This window comes from Microtus pennsylvanicus, chromosome 11 (genome assembly GCF_037038515.1).
Source record: "Microtus pennsylvanicus isolate mMicPen1 chromosome 11, mMicPen1.hap1, whole genome shotgun sequence".
NCBI lineage: Eukaryota > Metazoa > Chordata > Mammalia > Rodentia > Cricetidae > Microtus > Microtus pennsylvanicus.
In genome coordinates, this window is record NC_134589.1 from 45,878,507 (window position 1) to 45,901,800 (window position 23,294).

General features: G+C 50.4%; 2 protein-coding genes across 8 annotated transcripts in view; both read right to left on the reverse strand.

Annotated features, from left to right (window-relative positions):
* Slc43a2 (solute carrier family 43 member 2) overlaps nt 1–3,591 on the reverse strand; it is a 42,058-nt gene extending 38,467 nt beyond the window's left edge. The window contains exons 1-2 of one of the 6 annotated variants that reach the window (XM_075991644.1): nt 2,800–3,591; nt 1,304–1,511 (exon numbers count right to left, since the gene is read on the reverse strand). In XM_075991644.1, the coding sequence (XP_075847759.1) occupies nt 1,304–1,463 (160 nt within the window). In that variant the 5' untranslated portion in view covers nt 1,464–1,511; nt 2,800–3,591. Of the gene's footprint in view, nt 1–1,303; nt 1,512–1,691; nt 2,180–2,290; nt 2,494–2,799 lie in introns of those variants that run through there. The other 5 variants (XM_075991643.1, XM_075991641.1, XM_075991642.1 and 2 more) reach the window with 5 other exon arrangements.
* Nucleotides 3,592–10,372: 6,781 nt separating this feature from the next.
* On the reverse strand, nt 10,373–23,268 carry Scarf1 (scavenger receptor class F member 1). 2 transcript variants are annotated; one of them, XM_075991648.1, is made up of 11 exons: nt 23,058–23,267; nt 22,680–22,738; nt 22,341–22,442; nt 20,939–21,461; nt 16,980–17,198; nt 16,509–16,637; nt 15,812–15,915; nt 15,557–15,674; nt 13,277–13,398; nt 13,036–13,182; nt 10,373–11,846 (listed from the first exon to the last, which is right to left on the reverse strand). In XM_075991648.1, exons 1-11 carry the CDS (start codon nt 23,156–23,158, stop codon nt 11,002–11,004), a joined length of 2,469 nt encoding a protein of 822 aa, XP_075847763.1. In that variant the 5' UTR covers nt 23,159–23,267; the 3' UTR covers nt 10,373–11,001. The 2 variants fall into 2 exon arrangements, with proteins under 2 accessions (XP_075847763.1, XP_075847764.1); XM_075991649.1 differs by having other exon boundaries at nt 11,051–11,846; nt 13,036–13,145; nt 23,058–23,268.
* Between the last annotated feature and the right edge of the window lie 26 nt (nt 23,269–23,294).

Sequence of the window (23,294 nt, forward strand, 5' to 3'; positions counted from 1 at the left end):
GAGAAGGAAAATGAAGACTGACTCAGAGTTACGGGCAGCGGGAACGGGTCCAAAGCTTTCTCTTCCTGCTCAGAATGAAAGGCTGGGTGAGGTAGCATAGACTATAATCTCAGCACTCAGAGAATGAGATGTAAAGATTACAAATTAAAAGCTAGACTGGGCTACACAGCAAGATCCTGTCAAAAACAAAGACAAACAAACAAACAAAAAAAAAACACTTTAGGGCTGGGTGTTAGTTCACACAGAAACTGTCTTTAAAAACCAAAAGAAATAAAGAAACAAACAGCTGTCGAGGTGACACTCGGGTCTGTCAGCCTGAGTTCTACCTCCTGAGCTCACGTGCTGGAACAGCCAAACAGACGTCATCCTCTGAATTTCCACACAGTGCTTTGCCCCATCCCCCAAACGAATAAATGCAAGAAGACAATTAAAAGTCAAAAAGTAAACTAAAGGACTCTAGAAAGAAAAGGGCACCCTAGCAGTAATCTAAGGACTCAAATCTGGGCCACCATCAGAGAGGGCTGAAGTACCGGGTGGGGCACGGCAAAGGCAGGAGGTCTGACCAAGGATGCCTAGGAAAGTGGCGAGAGGTTGGGAGCTGACTGGGCCCTACCGATGACTGACCCTGCTCAGCTGCAGCCCTCGGGGTGGGAAGACAGTGGAAGGGATGGGTTGGGGGGCGTTGAGAGCCACCCTCAGCCTGCCTTCAGAACGTCCTTTCCCTCGCTCGTCCCCTTCCTCTTCCTTCCTACTATGTTTTGGAAGCCACTGAGATGTTCTCACAGTTCAGGAGAGGAAATGGCCTTTGGAGAATCATAAAGCAGCAAAAACAGACAAGAAATTATATCTTGGCAAGCCTTTAGGAGACTCCATAATGGCCTGACTTAAAAAAAAAACCAACATATATATCTAGATGAGCCTTCCTTCGGGTGGAGACGAAGCCACTTCCTCTCTCTTGCTGCACCCCGGCCTATGAATCGAGTTCCTCTTTCTTACACACGTTTAACTGCAAGGCAAGCGGTGCTGCAGGGCCTAGGAGGCCAGCAATATTCCTGATGGCACACAGGGGTCCCGAGTCTACTAGTCTGCAGCTTGGGCAAATGGAAGACTGATCCCAGCCTCAGTTTCTCCATCCACAAACGGGGACGATGATAACCCCGAGAGTTGGATGAGGATCAAATGGGCCTTTTGGCACTAGGAGGCTCTGTGCAGCAAGCAGGCATTGCTTAGATGTTCATCTCCACCCTCCGTCTCCCAAAGCCCCACTCTAGGAACCTGCCCCTGACCGAGGCATCCTTCTCACCTGGCTTCGTACACAGGTAGGAGTAAAAGCCCTCCGACTTGAGCATGATGAGCAGCGAGCCCCAGCCCAGGAGGACTGCAGAGAAGAGGAGGTTTTCCAACACAGCCGTGCAGGCCATCCACCAGCGGCGCCGATGGGCAGTGGCCAGGGTGGGCGCCATGGTGCGGTGTGGCGGCTGTAGCCCGGCTCTGGCTCTGCAGACAGACACCTGCGCACAGACCTCAGCTTCAGCGGTGGCCTTACCCAACCCGTGTGGACGCTGGCGCACAGCGACCAGACTGTCAACCCCCAGCAGCCCAGGCTGTAGGTGCACGCCTCAAAAGAAGCGAACCCCAGACCCGTTCGGGACCTGAGCCATCCCGAACCCGCGACTAGCTGGCACCGCTACCTTCGGCCACGGTGGGGCCCTGCGGACCAAGTGGAGAGGCTTCTCCCTCAGTTCACTCGGAGGTAAACTGAGGCATGGCAGGTGGCAAGGGACTAATAATGCATGCTCAAGGACGTGGAGCTGGCCCTGGCCCCAAGCAAGATTGAATAGCTGGTATGGGGGCCGTAAAAGGAGGCAGTTTGTCGTAGGGCCACCTGAGCCGAGGCACACCTGAGAGCTGCCACTCCCAAGGACCCTGACAGGCTTCCGCCCGCCCGCACTCAAGACCCTTCCCCAGAGCTTGTTCCTTCAACCACAAGATCAGCGCAGGGAGCTCCGGAACGGCCCGCCCACGGTGCATTCATTGGCGGAACCGCACAGGAACTGCTGCACCATTGGCCAGTGTCTAGGTCGCTAGGCGCTACCGCCACGCGAATCCCGCATGGGAGAGGCGAAGCCGGTTCAAACCGGCGGCGCGAGCCAACCGCGCGACCCCCGGGCCGGGTTGTTACCCCAGCAATTAGCCCGTTTCCATAGAAGCAGATCCCGTCCCTCCATCCTCCTACTCTCCCTTTTTGTTCCATCTCCCGCCCGGTGTCTTCTCTCTGGCAAGCATGCACCTTTCTTCCAACCCCGCCTGTGAGCAGCTTCAGGTTCCCACACCCTCGCCTGGGGCCCGGGTTTCGGGAGTCGAGCTCACCCGGCTCCTACCGGTGTGTATCGGGCCCGCCCGGCGCCTTTTCTGTCCCCTTTATTTCCAGCCCTTTTATTCCTACCCTAAGATGAAAAACACTGCTGCCCGTTGATTGGCTGAGTGGGGCTGGAAACAGGCCTTGACCAATCAGCAGCTACCCGCCCGCCCCCCGGCGAGCAGAAGCCGGTTCCGGCCGGACTTGGAGACAAACAAGAGGAATGGGGGGGCTGGGGGGCGGCTTGGGCAGGCCCGGCTCTACCCAGTGAAACTGGAGTGCCCCTCGACCCGGAGCCCCCGCGGGCATCGCCCCACGCCCTGCTCGGAGTCCTCTCCCCGGTCAAATCCCTGCGTCAGCGTTTCAAGGAGTCTTGGTCCATACTGAGCTGGGCTCCAGCACCGCGTCGCTTGGCCCGCAGTGTAGACCCCCGTACACACCCGGAGAGAATCACGGCCGGATGCTCCAGTTCAGCGAACCATTGCTGCCCTTTCGTGCTGCGCTTCCAGGCCCGCTCCTCGGGCTTTGTGTCCGGGTTCCTCGCTGCCTTGCCCCAATTGTTCTATCCTGGAGCCATCTGGGGGTGTCGGAATCCCCCGAACCAGGCAGGCCCTGACGTCGTGTAATGCATCCCTGTTAGATCTCCTGATTCACCAGCTCCTTGCCCTCAGGTGCCTCCTGCCTGGTCCAAAATCAGTGTCTCTTAAAGATCTGTAGTCAGGTTTTAGGTCCAAGACGTCCCTGGTTATCCATCCACACGCCACCGTTCCCATCCGGTGCCTGTTTTTCTCGGTGCCCTCGGAGACCAGTGTTCAGACCGGTCACCTTGGTGCGCCCTGCCTTCCTTCCCCTTTCCCAAAGGTCTCTTTCATGTGGCTGACACACTCATTCTCCCGTCCCTCGTGCTGTGGGCAACTCCGAGCAGCTAGTGTAAGTCTGACTTTAGACAACGCTATGGGGTCCAGAGGGCTCCATCCATCCTTTCTGGGTCCTCATCAGAACGGCACTGCCCTGAGGATCTGCCGGTACGGGAGATGGAGCATCGGCTCGAGAGGTTTAACTGTTCCCCCGTGTCTCCCTGATCTGAGACTAGCCTACCCTCGGGAAACACTCGGTGTCCCTCAGATTCTCCATACTTCAAGAGCTGGCTTGCTTTAAAGGTCTATGAGTCGTGTGTCGTTCCCCCGCCCAAGGTTGGCTCTGCTTCCTTCAGCTCGAGTGCGCCCCCTGGTGCACTGAACCTTCGCTAGCCACCCCGCCGGCGCATGCCCTCCCAGACTTGGTGGGTAGGTTTGGGGGCCTGATGACCCACTGTGCAGACTCTCACAAGCTCCAAGTTGGGCCTGCCACCTGCAAATATATTCAGTCCTTTAGTCCTTTCCCTCAGCCATCTGCTTGATGGCTTTCTCCAGACATATTCTCCCTTAAAATCGTGTCCCCCTCCCTCCTGGGATAATAGTACCATCTATTTTTTTTTCTTTTTTGGTGGGGAAACATTGTTGAGACAGGGTCTCACTATGTAGCCCTGGCTGTCCTGAAACTCACTATGTAGACCATGCTGGCCTCTGCCTCCCAAGTGTTGGGCTAACGAAGTTAGACGCTGTAAACGTACCTTTCCATCAGAAAAGGGAGTCTCAGCTTCCCTCCCCCCTCCCCCAGTGCACCAGAATAACCAGGCGTCCCGTTTATCTAATCTGCCCATTTCTGTCTCTGGAACACAACTATTCATCCAGCAATCTCTGCATCTCATATCCACCCCGCAGTGAACTGTGGGAAATGTAAACCTGACCTTGATAAACCCGACCTCTTTCTAGATCCTGCAGAAACACCACCATTTGTTCTGCCAGATAAAGTTCAAGTTCCCCAACTGACTCGCCCAGGCTGCTTCCTACCCAGCAGCCTTTTCCTCCTTGTGGTTCTGGGTGCTCCAATCCCGTGGAGTTGCTGGGGTTCTCAATTTGCTCTTCTCACTGTGGGCGCTTTCTTGGGCAGCCCCTCCTCTGGCAAGCCTTCCCTAGCCACTCTCTATAACACCTGCTGCTCTCTTTGTTTGCTGACTGTAATGGAGCTCCATTTTCCACACACTGGAGACTCCTTGGAGGCGGATATATCTTAGTCATTGATACTACTAGCCCTTCACACTAAAGTAAACTCAAGCCAGTGTACAGTACGAGTTTGCGGAATGAAGACATGAGCCTGCGAAAAGAACCAGGTTCTAGAACACAAGATCGCGGGGCACTGAAGGATCATGGTGGTATCAGTGATAATCCTAGACACAGCCATTAGCCTTACATTACAGGCGAAAAACTGGGGACTTGGGGGGCTTTCTCAGAAGAATGAAACAAGAAAGAAGTCACTGTTGAGATGAGCCAGGTCCCTCTGAACGAAACTTTGTTTTTAATTAGGGGCGCCTTGGCTAAACTAGCAGGACTTCTAAGGTTATAAACCAGGAGTTGCAGCCCACCACTGTAATTCCAGCACTTGGGCGGTAGAGGCAGGAGAATCGGGAGTTCAAGGCCAGCCTTGGCACGTGAATGATTGTCCCAAAACACCCCAAGGTTCAAGGACCATCAGAAGAGGGGACAGGAAGGTTGTAAGAGCCACTCATACATGTACGTGTATACCAGACGTGAAAAGTAAATAAAACCAGTCACAAATTGAGAACAGCATGTCCTTAGTATATAAAAGGCACTTACGAATCAGTCAAAAAAAAAAAAAAAAAAAGAACAACACCCCTTTGGAATTTTGAGCCCAAGCCAGGCATGGCAGAACACATCCTTAACCTCAGCACCAGAGAGGTAGAGGTAGGTGGGGATTTTAAATTCAAGGTCAGCCAGATCTACAGAGTTCTTGCCCAGTACCAGCCAGAGCTATACAGTGAGACCCTAATTTATTTATTATGTTTTTTTATTATTTTGTTTTTTTGAGACAGGGTTTCTCTGTGTAGTCTTGGCTGTCCTGGAACTTGCTCTGTAAAGACCATTCTGGCCATGAACTCAGAGATCTCCTGCCTCTACCTCCTGCGTCCTGGGATTAAAGGCATGTGCCACCACTGCCTGACTTGAGACCCTGTTTATTGTTTTGATTTGTTTTAAGTAAAATTGTAAGTCAGGTCTGGTGGCTCACACCTATAATCCAAACACTCAGGAGATAGAAACAGGTGGATTGTCATGTGTGCCTAAAATATATATTGAGTTCCAGGTCCACCTAAGCACTAGAATGAGACTGTCTCAAAAAACGAAAAGAATTTAATATATTCAGATAATATGTAGAAGAATGCAATCACTTTAAAGGTCTGAAAAGAACTTCAAACTTAAAATGAACATAGAAGTTCAAATAGTAACAAGGTATCTTTTTAAAAGTTGACATCTGTTTTGTCTAATGTGCACCACATACATGAATTACCCATGGTGGCCACAAGAGGGCATCAGGTCACCTGGAACTGGAATTAAGTGGCTGAGTTGCTAAGGAACCAAACTGCCCTCCTCAAAAGCAAATGATCTTTTCGTTTTGTTTTGTTTTTCGAGACAGGGTTTCTCTGTGGCTTTGGAGCCTGTCCTGGAACTAGCTCTTGTAGACCAGGCTGGTCTCGAACTCACAGAGATCCGCCTGCCTCTGCCTCCCAAGTGCTGGGATTAAAGGCGAGCGCTGCAAATGATCTTAACCACCGAGCCATCTCTCCAAACATCTAAAGATACTCTTCTTAAAGATTAATGTTTTGTTTTCTGAATATGGGTGTTTTGTCTGCATGAATGTCTGCACACCAGAAAAAAGCATGGGATCCCATGGGACTACAGTTATAGAGAATTGGGAGCTGCCTTGAGGGGTGTTGGAACCTAAAAGGTACTTTTCTATATAGGGGAAGGTGGTGCTGGGTATCAACCCCTGGGCCTTACATATGCTAAGCAAGCTCTCCATCATCAAATTATAGCCTCAGTCCTGATGATGGTTTTGGGGTTTGTTTAGTTGTTTTTGTTTGTTTTTCTAAGACACGGTTTCTCGGGGGCTGGAGAGATGGCTCAGTGGTTAAGAGCATTGCCTGCTCTCCCAAAGGTTCTGAGTTCAATTCCCAGCAACCACATGGTGGCTCACAACCATCTGTAATGAGGTCTGGTGTCCTCTTCTGGCCTGCAGACATACACACAGACAGCATATTGTATACATAATAAATATTTGAAAAAAGACACAGTTTCTCTGAGTAACCCTGGCTATCCTGGAACTCACTGTGTAGATCAAGCTGGCCTTGAACTCAGAGATACACCTGCCTTTGCCTCCTGAGTGCCGGAATTAAAGACATGCACCACCACCATCCAGCTGATGGTTTTGGGGTTTTGGCTGCTTTTCTATACTGTTTTGTTTGCGTGCGTGAGTGCACACACACATTCATGATCGCATGTGTGCACCTGCATATGGAGGGGCCAGAGTGTGATAGAGCGTGTCTTTCCTTACTAGCACACTGCCTTATTTTTGGAGCCACTGTGCAGACCAGGGTGAGTTCCTAAAGTAGGCTGAGCTGGCTGACCTGCAGGCCCCAGGGCCCTTCCTGCCTCTGTCTGCTCAACACTGGAACTAAAGCCACATCCTGCTGTTCTCACCCCTCCTCCCACTGCCACTTTGGGTTTTGTTTTTCTGAAATAGGATCTCCCTTTGTAGTCCAGGCTGGCATGGAATTCCCCACCTCTGCCTCTGTGTTGGGATTACAGGTATGCACCAGCATGCCTATCATTTTTGAATGGCTAAAAAACATTTTTTTACTAGGCTAATTTGGGATGTATGCCTGTAATCCCAGCACTTCAGAATCTACATGAAGATCCAGAGTTCAAAGTCAACCTTGGCTGCCACAATAAAACTCTAAAGAAAAAAAGATTTGTTTGTAGAAGGATTTTAAATTTTAGTATATAATACTTTACTTTTTTGTTGTTTTTTTTTTATATCAAAATACTGAGCTTTTGTTCTGTTTTTTCTCTTTTTGAGACAGGGTTTCTCTTCTGGAACTAGCTCTATAGACCAGGCTGGCCTTGAACTCCTAGAGATCCTGCTTCTGCCTCCCAAGTGCTGGGACTAAAGGTATGCACTGCCACCATGACCTGGACTGAGCTACTCAGATTTTGTGTAAGGAAAGGAGTACTCTCATAATTTTTTTGTTTTTCAGATTTTTTTTGGTTGGTTAGTTTTTTGTTTTTTCAAGAGAAGGCTTTTGTGTGTGTGTGTGTGTGTGTGTGTGTGTGTATCCCTGGCTGTTGTGGAACTCACTCTGTAGACCAGGCTGGACTTGAACTCTGAGATCTGCCTGCTTCTGTCTCCTGAGTTCTGACATTAAAGGTGTGTGTCACTATGATCATCTAGTACCCTCATAGTTTGTAAGAATACAAACCCATGCCGGGCGGTGGTGGCGCACGCCTGTAATCCCAGCACTAGAGAGGCAGAGGCAGGCAGATCTCTGTGAGTTCGAGGCCAGCCTGGTCTCCAAAGGGAGTTCCAGGACAGGCTCCAAAGCTACAGAGAAACCCTGTCTCGAAAAACCAAAAAAAAAAAAAAAAAAAAAAAAAAAAAGAATACAAACCCATATGCACGTTTTGGAGGGCCATTTGGAGCAAATATATACTCTGTAGTGTTCTTAGCAGGTCCCCGGCATCCCGTTCCTAAGTGAGTGCTTTAACACATTCTCAAACCCCAGCATCATTTTGTATTGAAATAATTAGAAACAACTACCCAAGCCAGTTGGCAATGTCACACATCTTTAGTCCCAGCACTCGGAAGGCAGAGGCAGGCAGACCTCTGAGCTCGAGGCCAGCCTGATCCACAGAGCAAGTTTCAGGACAGCCATGGCTACAGAGAAACCCTGTTTCAAAAAACCAAAACAAGGGGCTGGAGAGATGGCTCAGAGGGTAAGAGTATTACCTGCTCTTCCAAAGGTCCTGAGTTCAATTCCTAGCAACCACATCTGTGGTGGGGTCTGGTGCCCTCTTCTGGCCTGCACGTATACACACAGGCAGAATATTGTATACATAATAAATAAACAAATATTTAAAAAAAAAAGAAAAACAAAAACAAAAAAGCAAAGAAAACAACTGCTCATGGGGCGAAGGGGTAGCTTATGATCATGTTATTTTCACACAATAGAGTTCCATGTTGTTTTGGTTTGGGAACAAAGTCTCACGTAGCACAGCCTGCTTGAGGATAACCTTGAACTTCTGCTCATCCTGCCCCCACCTCCCGCTGCTGAGATTAGGGCCCGGGACTACCACATCCATTTTTTTTTTTTTTTTTTTTGGTTTTTCGAGACAGGTTTTCTCTGTGGTTTTGGAGCCTGTCCCGGAACTAGCTCTGTAGACCAGGCTGGTCTCGAACTCACAGAGATCCGCCTGCCCCTGCCTCCCAAGTGCTGGGATTAAAGGCGTGCGCCACCACCGCCCGGCTTACCACATCCATTTTGTTGTTGCTGTTGTTTGTTATTGTTTCTTTAGTGTCATCAAATTTTATGAAAAAGCTTTAAAATCACAGATATCTAAAAATAAAGCCAGGCCTGGTTACACATGCTTTTAACGCTGGTACTCAGGAGGCAGACGCAGGTGGATTTCTTTGAGTTCCAGGCCAGTCAGTCAGGGTACATAGTGAGATCCTATCTCAAAACAAAACATAATTTTTTTTTTTTTTGGTTTTTCTAGACAGGGTTTCTCTGGCTTTGGAGCCTGTCCTGGAACTAGCTCTTGTAGACCAGGCTGGTCTCGAACTCACAGAGATCAGCCTGCCTCTGCCTCCCGAGTGCTGGGATTAAAGGCGTGTGCCACCACCGCCCGGCTACATCTGTGTTCTGTAAGTCCTCTGGAAGAGCAGCCAGTCCTCTTAACCACTGAGCCGTCTCTCCAGACCCACATAGCAAATATTTTTGTTTTGTTTTTGTTTTTTCAAGACAGGATTTCTCTATGTAGTTTTGGAGCCTATCCTGGAACTCAGCCTGTAGACCAGACTGGCTTCAAACTCAAGAGATCTGCCTGCCTCTGCCTCCCAAGTACTGAGATTAAAGGTGTGGGCCACCACCGCCCGGCTACAAATTTTTTTTTAAAGATTTATTTATTAGGGCTGGAGAGATGGCTCAGTGGTTAAGAGCACTGACTGTTCTTCCAGAGGACCTGAGTTCAATTCCCAGCAACCACATGGTAGCTGACAACCATCTGTAATGAGATCTGGCGCCCTCTGGCCTGCAGGCATACATGGAGGCAGACTTTCTATACATAATAAATAAATAAAATCTTAAAAAAAAAAAGATTTAGCCGGGCGGTGGTGGCGCACGCCTTTAATCCCAGCACTTGGGAGGCAGAGGCAGGCGGATCTCTGTGAGTTCGAGGCCAGCCTGGTCTACAAGAGCTAGTTCCAGGACAGGAACTAAAAGCTACGGAGAAACCCTGTTTCGAAAAATCAAAAAAATAAATAAAAAATAAAAAAATTAAAAAAAAAGATTTATTTATTATGTATACAATGTTCCTCCTGCATGTATACCTCTATGCCAGAAGAGGGCACCAGACCTCATTACAGATGGTTATGAGCCATTATGTGGTTTCTGGGAATTGAACTCAGGACCTCTGGAAGAACAGTCAGTGTTCTTAACCTCTGCGCCATCTCTCCAGCCCTACAAATATTTTTGAATAACATGTTTAGCCATTGTGTAGAAACCAGTTTTAAGAAATACTTGTTCCTTTGGGCTGGTTTGTAGCTCACTCTATAAAAACAGAAAACTCAGATTCTACAGGCCAATCATTGGGAGGTAGAGGCAAAAGGATCATAAATTCAAGGACATTCCCACCCACAGAGCAAGTCTGAGACCAGCCTGGGCTATATGAGAGACCCTGTCTCAAAAAAGAATGGCAGGCAAAGTGGCTCAGTGGTTAGTGCTTGGGTCTCAGGCCTGGAAACTTGAGTGCCACCCCCAGGCAGGCAGGAACTAACTTCTAAGAGGCCACTGACCTCCACGTGAATGTTGTGGCGCACGCTCCCAATAAATAAATTGATAAATTTTCTAAAAGAAATACTTGTTTAATCAATCTTTATCATCAAACATTTAGGTTGTTTTCCATTTCAGTAAAAGAGATATTTTGAAATGATGGGAAGCATAGGCTTGGGACAGAGTCCAGGGCAACAGAGGGGGAGTCCCTGTAGCCACCTCCTTCCTCTGACCCCAGTCCACAGGGTCTCTACCCAGGCCTTCCAGTCCCACCTGGGGACACTGCCAGGGCCAGACCCACAGCCAGGTGGCCTCTAACCCTCGCCTCTTCCAGGGCGTAGTTTCTGCTTAGTCTGTCGCAGCCTTGGCATCAGTTCCCTGCACAAAGCTCGATCTAGTCCACAGCAGTTTCAGCATCCTCCTCTCCCCACACTGGTCCACAGCAGTTTCAGCATCCTCCTCTCCCCACACTGGTCCACAGCAGTTTCAGCATCCTCCTCTCCCCACACTGGTCCACAGCAGTTTCAGCATCCTCCTCTCCCCCACACTGGTCCACAGCAGTTTCAGCATCCTCCTCTCCCCACACTGGTCCACAGCAGTTTCAGCATCCTCCTTTCCCCACACTGGTCCACAGCAGTTTCAGCATCCTCCTTTCCCCACATCCCATCCACAGTCTTCCCACTCACCAAATTCAGAGTCCTCAGTGCTGCAGTGGTACCGACAGGGGCACAACGTTCTCATATAGGGGCTCCTCCTGCTCCTTCTCCTCAGCTTGCTTCTGGGAACCCTGTTCCAGAGAGCTGTTCCCAGAGACTGGTTCCTGGGCTGTCCCTGAGCTCTCAGTGCCGTCTCCCAGACCTCTGGATGCTTCTTCTGGCCTAACTTCGGTAGGCTTTATGGTTCCAGAGAGCATGGCATCTGGAGCTGAACCAGAGCTCTGGGACAGCCCAGTGCTGCCCTGGTTCCGACCCAGAGCTCGGCGTACAGGCTTAGGGATGGCACTCTTGACCTTGGGCATTGCCTGATCTTTCTGGTAGTTTCCCAAACGACGGAGGACAGACCAGACAGGGCCCTCGGGTTTCTGGGGTGTCCCTGCCAGCATATAGATTGTGGCCACAGAGCCTGAGCTCTCCTGGATGCTGCCATCGGAGGTTTCCACACACCCGGCCACTGTCCGGTTAGTAGGTGGGAGCTGGTGGTGACTGGTGGCAGCATCTCCGGGGCTTGTGGCGGTAGCTGCATCCTCTTCCGCATTTGCTTGTTCTGGGCCTGCGGGCTCCCCAGCCTCCTGCCCTTCAGGACGTGGCTGAGCACCTCTGGAGAGTCTCTTGGGTTTTCGTATGGGGCTGGAGAGATCCCCAGAGCTTCGGCCATTCTGTGGTGCAAACTTAGTGCCTTCAGCAAAGGAGACAGATGGCCTCTTGGCCCGAGCCAGGCTGGAAGTGCGTGGGATGGGGAATGGTGTGGAAGTGTCCTCAGGGGGAGGGAACGGGCCTCCAGGAAGGCTGGCCGCTGGGGACTCTTCTTGGGCCACAGGGACCATCTCTGGCAGGGGAGAAGACAGAATGAGCTCGTGTGAGGCTAAGTCTGCTCCTCTGATTCATTCTAGCAGGGACACAGAAGCCCGGAATCTTCCCAGAGGCCTCAAGAGGTGGCAAGGAAGAGGGAGGCAGGGGAGGAACTGGTGCAGCAGAGGACCCTACTCCTTCCCTCTTTTCTCTCTACCCCTCCCCACTTTGAGTCACTGCACACGGTCCCATTTATCCTAAACACCATCACTCCTGCCTAGTTTTCCCTTGCTAATTCCTACTGATCCGTCTAGACTCACCCCAGCTATTACTAACAGGGCAGCTTTGGAGTTCCTCCTTTTTTTACATGCTCCACTAAAGCATGACTGTTGTGACTGTCCTCTGAGACAAGCAAACGCCATGTGGGAGTGTTCAGTCCTTGGAAAAGCATCACCCCAGCTGGGCTTGCTGTTTACACCTCCTCATGGAGGGGTGGAGAGGGTCAAGAGACCCTCACCTGAGTATGAACCCTTCCTACCACCTGTTGTATGCAACGCTACTTAAATGCACCTGGGCTCTGGGGCGAGGCAGGGATATACAGGCTGGGGAATATACAGGAGAGGAGGGCTCCGTCCGTGTGGCTAGGTAAACCCACATCCCTGAGAGTAAAGGCTTTCTAGATATAGGGAGGAGCACCCATACCCCTGTAAATAAACCCTCACGATACGGGAACCAATAAATTCATTGGTCCCCAGAATAAGCTTTGGTGGCATCGTGCCTCAGTTTGTCGTGGAGACCTTAGTTTTAGAAGAAGGGGTGGATGTTGCTTATGTTTCCTCCAGAAGGAGTTTTGGGACAATTCTGTCCTCTATTGTCTGGTGACTTTCTTTCTTTATTTTATTTTATTTATTTATTTATTTTGACAGGGACTCTCTATATACCCATGGCTATCCTGAAATTCACTATGTAGACAAAACTAGCCTCAAACTCACCTCCCTCTGCCTCCCAAATGCTGGGATTAAAGGCATGTGCCAGCACACTTGGCCCTGGGCATGTCTTCTCTTTTTACTGCCCACCAGACTAGAAGTTTGGTGAGGACAGAACTCTCCTTTGTTCTGAACTTGTTCTCAGAGCTAGAAACAGCAGGTGATGGGAAGATGAGCTTAGGCACAGGAACAGGGAAGGCGCTGCCCTGAGCACGGCTGCTTGGGCTGGGGGGTGCTTACCTTCTCGAGGTGGCACAGAGTAGGTATTACTTTCGTCCTCTTCTCCAGAGTCAGGGTCAGAAGAGAAGGAGTCATCCGAGGCCCAGCCGGCAGAGGGTGGCTCAATAAAGCTGTGGTTGAAGGGAATCTCCGGGTCGTGGTGAGAAACTGCAGGGGCTCCAGGTCAGGTCTGGGGCCTCATGGGAAGCTTGGTCCCATCTTGGCCCTAGTCTCCCGATCCTGATCCCCAGTGCCCACTTACCTGTCACCCAGGGTAGCTTGTAGTTACTGAGGGAGCCACAGGGCAGTGCAGCACCCAGGCTGGTGAGTGTGTCCCATACCTGTTGCTTCATTCTGAACAGGGCAGCTCCATTTCTCTCTGGCCTGAGAGGGTGGCGGAGGGAGGATGATCAGTGTATAAGCTCTAAGGGGGCCCAGCTCAGACTGACAGGATGTCAGGTGACCATATCTACTTCAATGGCTCTGAACTGATAACACAATAAGATCCAAACTATAGCGTGTTGCAGAATATCTGTTTAAACTGTGAAGATGTGTCTTGGCCAAGGTGCCTTCTGATTGGCTTAATCAAGAGCTGAATAGCCAACAGCTAAGCAGGAAGAGGTTAGGCAGGGTTAGAGAGGACTCTGGGAAGAAGAGAGGTAGAGACACCAGGAGACACGGAGCAAGTAGGATGTGCAGGAGGAGAGGTAACAGCCATGTGGCAGAACGTAGAGCAATATAAATGAGTTAAGTTAAAAGAGCTAGTTATGAACAAGCCCAAGATATAGATTGAACTTTCACAATTAATTAAAAGAAGTCTCTGTGTCAGGCTGGAGAGATGGCTCAGCAGTTGAGAGCACTGGCTGCTCTTCCAGAGGGCCTGGGTTCAATTCCCAGCACCCACATGGCAGCTCACAACTATCTTCAACTCCAGTTCCAGAGAATCCAACACGCTTTTCTGGATTCCATAGGCACCAGGCACACAGAAAAAGACAATGGAGACCAAAATCTAAATTACAGAGAGCAACATAGCTCTAGAGCAGTGGTTCTTAACCCATGGGTTGTGACCCCTTTGACAAACCTTCATCTACAAAAATATTCATATTTTGATTCATAACAGCAGTCAAATTACAGTTATGAAGTAGCAACAAAAATGATTTTATGATTGGGGGGTCACCACAACATGAGGAACTGTACTAAAGGGTCATGGCATTAGGAAGGCTGAGAACCACTGTGCTAGAGCCAGGCAGTGACCCTGTTGGCTCTGATTTCACTGTCCTGGCCTCAGCTGTAAACCTGACAGAACCATTGGCAGGGCCCCGCACCAGGTCCTGCACTAGGTACCTGCAGTGGCTTCTTAAAAATGTAACTCTTTGTGGCTGTCATCCTGGGAGATGTAACTATCACCCCAGGAACCTGCGTTTTCCCCCCACTTTACCCCACCCCCAAACTGGAATGACAGCTTGTCAGATTTCTCTGACAGCTTTTGGACAGGTCCTCATCATCTTCTGGGGGCTGGGGGATGTGGGCTGCTTCTTTACTCTCAGGCTGTTTGCTCACCTATGGATGCCCTGTAGCACAGAGGATAAAATCAAGGTTTAGGGTCTAGTATGGTGGCACATTCCCAGAGTCCTAGCCCTCAGGTGACTGAGACATGAAGACAGCCAGTTCGTGACAGCTTAGTCTACATAGTGAGGTATTTTCTCAAAAACAAGCAAACAAGGCTGAGGGTGTAGCTCAGTAGTAGAGCACTTGCTTAAGCTGTGGCTATGATTTCTAGCAAGATGGAGGAGAAAGAACACACTGGTCAAAGTATCCAGGGCCTCTATGTGAGCCATGAGCAGCTAAGACACCATGAGCTTCAGCATCTTAGTAAATCAAGGAAAAGAATCCTCTCACCACTACAGTCCCTGTTCCAAACTTCCACAATGTGATGAGTGTCCAAGAGGCCAAGAGATATGGAGAACAATGTGACAAGCGGACATTCTCCCGCCCCTCACTGAGGCTTTTCCCATATCCCTCTCTCAGGTCGTGCTGTCTGTCAAACCACAGCTCGGACTTTTCTGTCCCTCTTTCCTGACTTTTGTGTGTTTGCTTGTTTCTTGAGACAGAATTTCTCTGTATAACCTTGGCTGTCCTGGGACTAACTCTTGTAGACCAGGCTGGTCTCAAACTCACAGAGATCCGCCAGCCTCTGCCTCCCAAGTGCTGGGATTAAAGGCACGCACAACCACCGCCAGGCTTTCCTGACATTTTGAGATCTGGTCTCTTCCCTTCTCTGCTGAGCTGTGGTGGATTTTCCTCTGCCCCTGCCCTTGTCATGATGTCATGAGCCTGGCCTTCTGTTGCAGCTTGACTTTGAGTCCCCTGCCACTCAGTTTTCCCCTGTTCATGTTCATGTGACTCAGACACTTCCTTGTCAAAGGTTTCTAAGGAAGACAAGCAGTTCCAGGCTTCAATCTGTGCCAAGTATCACTACCTGAAAAGTGACAAGTTCAGCGCTTCCCACCCCGTAGGAACACACAGAAGGGCCGGTGTTTACCTGTCCTTAGGGGCCAGCCGCTTAGCTGAGCAGCAGTAGGCACAGCAGATGACACCCAAGAGGAGCAGCAGCAGAGGAACCAGGATACCCACAATGAGGGCGTTTTTACCATGACGGCCTAGGGACATGGGAAAGGGCCACATATTCAGGGCTCTCGAGGATCCCATCTCTGAAGTGAGCCCATCCTTCCCGGCAGATGAGACTCCGGAAGACTATGGAAAGGACCAAATGTTCCCTCATCCTCCTTCCACTTACCCAGCTGGCAGGCCCCAGACACAGGGTGGCAGAGCCCCTCTGGGCACTGGCAGGGGATAGAGCAGTTGTTTCCATGGAAGCCAGATGGGCAGGAACTATTGCAGCTAGGGTAGGTAATAGGAAAGGCAGGCTGAAGGTACCCCAGGCGGGAAGATAGAAGCAGATTTCTGGGTATTGTCCCTGGCTCCTGATAGTAGATCACTCTGACTTCCACTGTAGAGACTTTAGGTAGGACCTGCTTCTGTTACCCTCGTCCCTCAGCCTTAATGCAAGAGAAGCAGGCTGCAGGCCTTGAAGGACCTGTCCGCCCCCTAACACCTTGGACCTCTGTCCCTTCCTCTGTAAAACAGGTCTCCACTGGACACTTGCCAGGAGATGCTGGCTGCTTGACACCCAAAGAACTAGAGGAACAACAGCAGGGGTCTGTGTCCCACCCCTAAGTTAAGTCCTCGTCTGAATAGCGAGCCCCCATTCTTCTCTTTTTCCCCCTGATTTTTTTCTTTCCTTTTAAAATGTCTCGTTTATTTATTTTTTAATCCCTTTAGATTAACAACTGACTTTCCTCAGAAGATGTCACCCATACAGGAGAATTCAGGTCTTAGTTGTGGGATGAGTCGAGAGGCTCAGTGAGGGATGTTTAGGAAAAGCACACAGAGGCCTAACCTCATCTCCATCATCCCCAGGTCCTAGTCCTTACCTGGTCCCCCAGTAGCCAGCACTGCAGACACATTCCCCCGTCACTGCATCGCAGGTCCCCTCAACACAGGCAGGGCAGGTAGAGCTGCATCCCTCCCCAAACGAACCGGAGGGACAGGGGTTCTCACATCTGAGGCCACATAGGGAAGCAAAACTCAGAAGACAGAAAAACCCTATGACTTCCCTGTGTTCCTGAACTCAGGCTCCCAAAAGGGTCATTCTCCTGCAGCAAAGCAGAGTCAAACCCAAGTGAGTGACAAAATTACAGGTCCCTGAAGGGAGAGGAAGGAAAGGCTCAAGGAGGAACCAGCTAGAGGTACACCCTTCCCAGAGCCCTCTTGGAACCTCCTCTTCCCCTCAGCAGGGCCAGGAGGCTGCCCTGAGCTACTGAATGTGAACTTCGTGGAAGGGGCAGCCCTCCCAGAAAGAGCAGCTGAGAGGAGGGGTCTAGGAGAGGAAGAGAGGCCCTCACCTGTCCCCTAGCCAACCGGGGTCACAGCGCTGGCAGTGCCCTGTTTCTGCATGACAGGGCTCTCCAAGCCAGCAGCGGGGGCACTGCTCACCGCACCTCTCACCAAAGGTGCCAGGAGGACATGGCTGCTTGCACTGAGTCCCATTCCAGCCCGGCTTGCAGGACTCACAGTTGCCCGTGACGGGAGAGCATGTTGCATTCGGAGCGCAGTGACCACAGCTGGCGAGAAAAAGGGTTCATGGGCTCACTGGGAGCAGGGTGAAACCTGTGAACGACCCACACTGCCCACTCAGGCCTTGGGACACTGGAGAATATCCAGGTCCCAGATGGATCAGTGAAACCGAAGCCTCATCAGTGCTGAGCATTGGAAAGGTCGGCCAGACGATCCCTGAGTACTCGAAGGTCTCTGCCTGAGACCCTGCTCTGTGATTCGTCCTTCCCTGAGTTCACAAGGGATGCCAGAGGCTACCTACCACCTTTTGTCTCCCTCCCGCCCAGCTCTCTTCATCCCTTCATCCGCTTTCTCTGTTCATACAATCTCTGAGCCTATGACTGAGTGGCTGGGGGCAGGGAGACAATCACATAAGAAACTGTTTAGGAGGCTGTGAGAATCGAGACTACCTTGATCACAGGAGTTTGAAACTAGCCTGGGCAACATATAGACACCCTGTCCTTTTAAATTTATCTTAAGGTGTATTCGTTTAACTATAACAGAAAAGTCTACAGACTCATTCTTTTTGACCACACACATGGTCCAGCCTTGGAGGCCAATAGGCATCCTGTTTGTTTGTTTGTTTGTTTGTTTTGACGTGCCTGAGTGTTTTGCCCACGTGTCTGTCTGTACAGCACTTGCATTCTTGGTGACTGGGGAGGCCAGCGGAGGGCTTCAGAGCCTCTGAAACTGGAGCTACAGATGATTTCAAGCCATCCTGTGGGTTCTGGGAATCAAACCCCGGTCCTTTGTAAGAACAGCCAGTGTATTTAACTGCTGTGCCATCTCTCCAGTTCCCAAGATTCTGCCATTTTAAAAGATAAATAATGCGGGCTGTAATGGCACACACCTTTAATCCCAGCACCAGAAAAATCATGTAGCAGCGCAGAGACAGAAGCAGGCAGATTTCTGTGAGTTTATATATAAGAATGTACTTACGCTGGGCGATAGTGGCGCACGCCTTTAATCCCAGCACTCGGGAGGCAGAGGCAAGCGGATCTCTGTGAGTTCGAGACCAGCCTGGTCTACAGAGCTAGTTCCAGGACAGGCTCCAAAGCCACAGAGAAACTCTGTCTCGAAAAACAAAACAAAACAAAAGAATGTACTTACACTGGGCGATAGTGGCACACACCTTTAATCCCAGCATTTAGGAGATAGAGGCAGGTGGATCTCTGTGAGTTTGAGACCAGACTGGTCTACAGAGTGAGTTTCAGGACAGTCAGGACTGTTGCACAGAGAAACCCTGTCTCAAAAACAAAAACCAAAACTATATATATATATATATATATATATATATATATATAGAGAGAGAGAGAGAGAGAGAGAGAGAGAGAGAGAGAGGCATTAGAGAGATGGCTCAATAGTTAAGAACAATTGCAGAGATGTGGTTCTCAGTCCTGACACCTTGGGGGTGGAATGACCCTTTACAGGAGTAGCATGTCAGATATCCTGGCTGGAGAGATGGCTCAGTGGTTAAGAGCATTGCCTGCCCTTCCAAAAGTCCCGAGTTCAGTTCCCAGCAACCATGTGGTGGCTCACAGCCATCTATAATGAGATCTGGTGCCCTCTTGAGGAAGAGACCTGGTCAGTCATCATACATCAACTTAGACCATGAAACCCAATATGGGCTGCCCATGCATGCTTCAGCATTGCCAGGGCATAAACTTCATTTCATTCATCCACAACATGAGGAACTGTGTTAAAGGGTCCTAGCCTTAGGAAGGGAACCAATGGTGTAGAGGAATAGGGTTCAGTTCCCAGTACCCACATGGTAATTTACAACTATATGTAACTACAGTTCTAGGGGATCTGGGGGGTCCTCTTCTGGCCTCTGCAGGTACTAGTGTATAGACATACATGTTGGTAAAACTCCCACATGAATAAAAAAATTATTAAAAATAAATAAATGAGCCAGGCAGTGGTGGCAAATGTCCTTAATCTCAGCTCTCAGGAGGCAGAGGCAGGAGGATCTCTGACTGTGAAATCAGTGAGCTGGGTGTGGGGCCTCATGTTCACTATCCCAGCAGAGGCAGGAAGACCTCTGCAAAGCAAACACTAGCCTGGGTTACTAAAAAGACCTTGTCATAAAAAAAAAATTAGTTTGCAAGCTGGGAGTGGTGGCTAGGACCTGAAATCCCAGTGCTCAGGAAGCAGAGAAAGGAAGACTGCCTGGGTTAGGTAGTGTATTCCAGGTCTGCATGGGCTATGGAGTGAGACTTTGTCTCAAAAATATCAAAGAAAGGGGAGGAGAGGAGCTGGCTGCCATGGTAATCCCAGCACCTGGGAGGCAGAGGCAAGGATGCTCAGGGGTTTGAGGTCAGTCTAATCTACATGAGACTGGAACCCACACTGAAAAAAGAGAGAGAAGAAAACAAACAAAAAAGACTACGGTGCAGCATTCTTGTGTGTTATAGCGAAGGCTGAGTTTTACTGTCTGGTTACATTTTGACTCCAGCTGTTTGCTTCAAATACTCACTACAGGTTTTATGGGATCTAATGTCTTCTCCACGTTTTGCTCCCTGACTTTTCTGGTGATGGGAATTGAATGTAGGGCTACTACAGAGCTGAATCCCCCAAACCATTCTTCTTTCTAAATCTGGCTTGTTGCTACTTTGTGGAGAAGGGAATCTTTGAGACAATGTTTTCATGTTGCCCGGGCGAGCTAGCCTCAGACTTGCTATGTTGTTTAAAGATGTTATTAATGGAACCTCCTGCCTCTACTCTGCTTTGTTACTACTGATCTTACATAGTCTTGCTACCTCAGTGTGCAGCCAGGCTGACATCCAGTGTGTGATCATCCTTATGTTTCGGCCTTCCAAGTCCTGGGATTAAAGGCCTATCCCAACCATAGCAGGCTGTGCAGTAATTTTTGTTTGTTTTATGTTTTTGAGAGTCTCACTTATGTAATACAGGCTGGCTTAAACTTGCTATATATAAACCAGGCTAGGAACTTGCAGCTTCACAGGGAATTCTCTTGCCTCAGCCTTCTGAGTGCTGGGATTATAGGGGATATATATATATGTATATATGACAGGCTCTCACTATGTAGTTCTGGCTGGCTTTAAACTATGTAAACCAGACTGGCCTAGAACTCAGAGACCTGGCTGGCACTGTTCATTGGAGCTGGGATTAAAGTATGTGCTACTATGCTGAATTACCCTTTCAGAGGGGTTGCATATCAGATATCCCGCATATCAGATATTTTCATTATGATTCATAACAGCAGCAAAATTACAGTTATGAAGGAATTTTCATGGTTTGGGAATCACCACAATATGAGGAGCCGTATTAAAGGGTTGCAGTCTTAGGAAGGGTGAACCGCTGCTCTATATGCCTGAGCATCCATGTGGAGGTGTGTGCACCTGAGTGCAGTTATCGGCCAGCAGAGGGCAACAGATGTGGGTCCTGATCTCTGAAAGAGCAGAACAATGAAGAGCCATCTCTCCAGTCCAGGGGTTGGTTTGTTTTTCAAGGCAGAGTTTCTCTGTATAGCCTTAGAACTAGCTCTGTAGACCAGGTTGGCCTCAAACTCACAGAGATCCGCCTTCTGAGTGCCATCTGGCCTAGCGTCCTACCTTTTAACGTTAATGGGCTGAGAGAAGGCATGGGTTGACGTAGACGAATTGAGGGTTTTTGTTTCTTTCATTCCTGCCTTGTGTATGTTCTGGAGGTCACCTGAGATACTTCCCTCTATACGCTTGTCTTATTTCTTGCACCCCTCTGCCTGCAGCTCCCATTTCCCCCTCACCTTTCTCTGCATTGTGCTCCATAGTGACCAGGGTCGCAGGGTAGCTCGCAGCGGGCTCCGTGGAAACCAGGAGGGCAGGAGCAGTGGCCAGAAGAAACGCTGCACTGGCCTCGCACACACTGGCACCTACGGCTACACTCAGGACCCCACCAGCCCTTTAGGCAGATGCAGTTGCCGGAGTCCTGTTGGCAGGGCGAGGTGTGACATTTGCACCTGAAGCCGCAGCGGCGGCCCCACCAGCCAGATGGGCACAGACAAGCTCCGGTGTCCTGGTCACAGCGCGCTACTGGCTTGCATTGGCACGGGCGCAGACACGTGGATGACCACCAGCCGGGATCGCAGTGGCACACGCCCGTCTTTGGGTCGCACTGTCCGTGGGGGCCGCAGGTGCAGGGAAACTCACAGAGTGTGCCCCAGTAGGTAGGCTGACAGTGGCACACACCAGTGGCTGGCTCACACTTGCCACGCGGATGGCAAGGGCAGGTCTCACGGCAGTCATGGCCCCAGTACTGGCCTGGGCAGGCTGTGAGGTTAGGAATGGGAGATAAATGGGTTCAAGGCCGGGCACAGGTCCTTGCCCTGTCCCTTCCCTCAAGGAAAAGGACAGGAGCCTGCTCTTCAAGAGCCAAGGACAGACCTTGGGAGCATCTGGTAGTCTTTCCTCCTGGGATTCAGTTCATTTCCGGCCCCAGATTCAGATGACAAAACCCCTTGCCTTGGCCTAACCTCCATTTTACATTTTAGAACACAGATCTTGACTTTGACAGTGATATGTTTGTTCAGTCTCACAAGTGGGTGGGATTTCATTCATGTCCCTTCCCTTTCCCTGCTGAGGTGTCCCCTGACCCTCGACCATCACTGACACCCGGATTTAGGGTAGAAGATGCCCACCAGGATGGCAGGAAAGGCCCCTTCCAACCCAGGGATTCTTGGTACCCTTCTTCCCTCACACCCCAAGACAGGGTTTCTCTGTGTAGTTTAGGAGTCAGTCCTGGAACTCGCTCTGTAGACCAGGCTGGTCTCGAACTCACAGAGTGAGAACTCTGCCTCCTGAGTGCTGGATTAAAGGCATGCGTCACTGCCCAGCTTGGTACCCCCTTCTTGAGAGCCTAGTTCTAGGCTCCTTCTACTCAATTACAAGGAAGTTAGTAGGGATCACAGACTCCTGACCTCCTGCCCACTTCTTTATTCATCCTGACTGAGAAGTTTAAAAGTGAAGGTAGCAGATAAACGGAGTTTTATGATTGTGGGTAAAATCCAGACCACCCAGGGCTCTCCTTAGGTCATTGCCCATTTATGAACCCATTTCCCAGAAGGGTTAAATTTTCAACTGCTTGCTTTGCCTACTTCCTGCCCCTCACCCAGTTCTGCCCAACAACTTCACCCAGCCGCTGAAACTCACGGGAGCTGCACTGGGCTCCGAAGAATCCAGGTTTACATCGACAGAGGCCCGGCTTCACGCACACCTCATCTTTCCTGCAGGCATCAGGCCCTTCACAGATGGCTGAAAAACACCCCACCCAGGCTGGAAAGGACTGGGACACACGTAAGGGGCATCCTGCCCTTCTCACCCACTCCTGGGGCTCTGCTCCCTTCAAAGTCATCCCTTTAATGCTGGAGAGTGGTATGTGTCATAGGGTGGACACTGGTTCCAGGGCTCAGGAGGGGAGGTCGTGTAGGAAGGGTTGTCACTGGGTCATATCCTTCCTTTCCTTCGCTAGGGGACTGTCCTACTACTCACGGATGCTGCATTCTTGATCTTTCTGCCTCCAGCCTGGGCAGCACTGGAGTTCAGAGGGGCTGTAGGGCAAAAAGGGGACAGCAGGTTCCCATAGCATGGGTCACTAGTGCTGGCTGAGGTGTGGGAGTCTTTCCCAGCCCCACTTAGAAAATTTAGCCATGATGTCACCGTCCGTAGTCATAGTACCCATGTTCCCAAGCCCTCTTTTCCCCTTCCCTGCCCTTCCCACCATCTGTCCTGGCTATCTATTACCTGCCAGGCTGCCCCTCAGAGACCCTTCTTTCAGGCCCATAACCTCCTACCCTCCTCTTTATTTTCCAAAAGGACCCAAGCCTAGTTAGCCACCATCTCTATCAGCCGGGCTCCCACAAGACCCACCTGCCGCCTCTACAGACATGCTGGCCAGTTGGGTCCAGTGTGGATTCCTGGGACCCCCGAGTCCAGAGCAGCAGCAGGGGGACCATCATCCCAGGCCCCATGGCGGCCAGTGGAGTAGGAGGGCCCAGTTTGATCTGATCCCCACAGCTCCCAACCCCCTCCTGTTTCCTCTCAAGGCTTTTCCTGAGGAAGCCAGCACAGAGGGCGGGCTGCTAAGAGGCACCTCCCTGAAAGGGC

Coding starts and splice junctions, on each gene's coding strand:
- Scarf1 (XM_075991648.1), bottom strand. CDS start 23,158: ATGGGGCCTGGGATGATGGTCCCCCTGCTGCTGCTCTGGACTCGGGGG. Junction 15,916..16,508: donor GCTGGCTACTGGGGGACCAG/GTAAGGACTAGG, acceptor TACCTACCCTAG/CTGCAATAGTTCCTGCCCAT. Junction 11,847..13,035: donor CTCTGTGCCACCTCGAGAAG/GTAAGCACCCCC, acceptor CTCCCCTGCCAG/AGATGGTCCCTGTGGCCCAA.